Genomic DNA, 388 nt, shown 5'->3' on the forward strand with positions numbered 1-388 from the left:
GCTATCAAAGTGTTAAAATAAACTTGATCATAGAATTTGTTGAATTAAAACATACATTGTTTTCTTCGTCACCTTGTAAACAGATAAAATATCCCCTATGCATGAACAAACCCCCGTGCACCAGTCTTGAACCATCTCCATCTCTCCTTCTCCTCAGGCTGTTTGAGACGCACCCCGATGTTCAGGAGGTGTTCATGCCGTTCAAAGGCGTCGACCTGGAAGAGATCAAGCATTCAAAGCAGCTACGTGCCCATGCCCTGAGGTGAGTCCGGGTTGGGAATGCTGGTGTTCGCTCGCCTGCCTGGGAATTGCCCTTGTTTCTGGAATTCTGTGGTGGGCTCACGACCCTATATCCCACCGTGGTAAACACTCTGCCTGTCTCCATGCG

General features: G+C 48.5%; 1 protein-coding gene across 1 annotated transcript in view; it reads left to right on the forward strand.

Annotated features, from left to right (window-relative positions):
* The window catches only part of LOC119592941 (non-symbiotic hemoglobin 1-like), a 72,468-nt gene that overhangs the window by 43,842 nt on the left and 28,238 nt on the right, over positions 1-388 (forward strand). Inside the window, exon 3 of the mRNA XM_037941833.1 lies at positions 158-262. Within this exon, the coding sequence (XP_037797761.1) occupies positions 158-262 (105 nt within the window). The remainder of the gene's footprint in view (positions 1-157; positions 263-388) is intronic.

The sequence above is a fragment of the Penaeus monodon genome, chromosome 31 (genome assembly GCF_015228065.2).
Source record: "Penaeus monodon isolate SGIC_2016 chromosome 31, NSTDA_Pmon_1, whole genome shotgun sequence".
Taxonomy (NCBI): domain Eukaryota; kingdom Metazoa; phylum Arthropoda; class Malacostraca; order Decapoda; family Penaeidae; genus Penaeus; species Penaeus monodon.